The following is a 1,475-nucleotide window of genomic DNA, read 5'->3' as shown; positions in this document are numbered from 1 at the left end:
TTCCAGTCTGAATTTGAAGAATGTTGAGGAAGAACTCCTGACTCAGTATGCAGACATTGCTGTCAGTGATGGCAAAATAACTCTCTCTGACTTTGCAAAATATTTAGGAATACCAGAGCATGAACCAGCTCTTGTTGAACTTTTCCACCTTTATGACAAGGTAAGTTTTTGTAAAGTTTATGTTCACTTTGTTCACCCTGTAAAGGCAGCTTGCATATTTCACTGTGATTACTGGCACAATTTGATATGTTTACAGGTCAACAATCAGTTTTCTGGCAGTCAGGTATACAGTTTACCAAATTTTCCGGCATTAATTTCATTTCCAAGAGCAGTTCCAAATGTCTTTGGTGCATTTTATCATAACCTGCTAACATTTAGCCCAAGACACGGCTACAGTTGAATAAAGGAAGAGTTCTTTGTGTTGTGAAATGCAAACACCCTGTGTTGTCCATAACAAATAAGGGAGAACTTTTAAAAGCATCATATCTGTCCAAAGCTTGTGATCTCTTCAACATTAGCTCATCTACAGTTAAGACAAACAGAAAGAAATATTATTTAAATTGCTTGTTGAAAGTGATACAAAGAGAGATGTGTATAAGGAAATCCATGAATGAAGGTAAAAATACAGAACTGAACAAGGTTCTTATGAAGAGCTTTAGACTACACCAAAGTGAATGTGTTGATCTGACATGTGATGTGATAAAAGAACAGGCCAAAATATTCACAAAGAAATGGGACTGGATTACATGTGTGATTATAGTGAAGGTTGGCTTCAGTATTTCAAACCTCAGCATGGTTTAAAGTTTCATGCAGTCTGTGGTGAGAACCATTCAGCAGAGAAGGAAGGGGCTGCTAAATTTGTAGGCAAATTTGCCAAGTTAGTAGAATATGCGAAGGGAAGTTCAAAGCTTATAACTTTATAATGCTGATGAAATTGCATTACACAAAATATTTACTGAGAAGCTCTAACTACAAGAATGTGATATCATCACCAATAGATTATAAAGCATCAAGAGATCATGTAACTGCCTGACTGCTCTAATGCCACTGGGAAGCAAATCTGCAAATTGTTGGTCACAGATAAAGTTCACATTCCAGGGCTTCCAAAAGCCTAACAAGTTTCTGTTATTATTTGTGTCAACAAGAAAGGATGGATAACAACTTGCATTACACTGAATTGGTTTGAGAATTATTTTGTTCTTGAAGCCAGAGCTCACTGTAATTCTCTTGCTTTTGATCACAATAGTAAGATAATGCTTGTTGTAGACAACTGCTCTGCACATCCAGAAAGAGAACTGCTGGTAAACAACAGTGTTGTGGGTGTCTACTGACCACCTAACTTTATATCATCCACAGGCATCCACACTGAAAAATGGTTGGCAAAGATCATGGTCAGCATTAATGGTCAAACCTTTACTGGGTGAAGGCAGGGTTGACTTTTCAGGGTTTAGTCTTTCAGATTTTTGTGATTTGCC

The 1,475-nt window shown here is 37.2% G+C and overlaps 1 protein-coding gene across 1 annotated transcript in view; it reads left to right on the top strand.

Annotated features, from left to right (window-relative positions):
- The window catches only part of LOC119585718 (lysophosphatidylcholine acyltransferase 2-like), a gene marked incomplete at its 5' end in the record, with an annotated part of 73,891 nt that overhangs the window by 68,605 nt on the left and 3,811 nt on the right, over positions 1–1,475 (top strand). The window contains 1 exon segment of the mRNA XM_037934405.1: positions 7–160. Within this exon segment, the coding sequence (XP_037790333.1) occupies positions 7–160 (154 nt within the window).

This window comes from Penaeus monodon, chromosome 20 (genome assembly GCF_015228065.2).
Source record: "Penaeus monodon isolate SGIC_2016 chromosome 20, NSTDA_Pmon_1, whole genome shotgun sequence".
NCBI lineage: Eukaryota > Metazoa > Arthropoda > Malacostraca > Decapoda > Penaeidae > Penaeus > Penaeus monodon.
The sequence above is the reverse complement of the archived record's forward strand: the minus strand, read 5'-3'. Positions and strand labels throughout refer to the sequence as shown.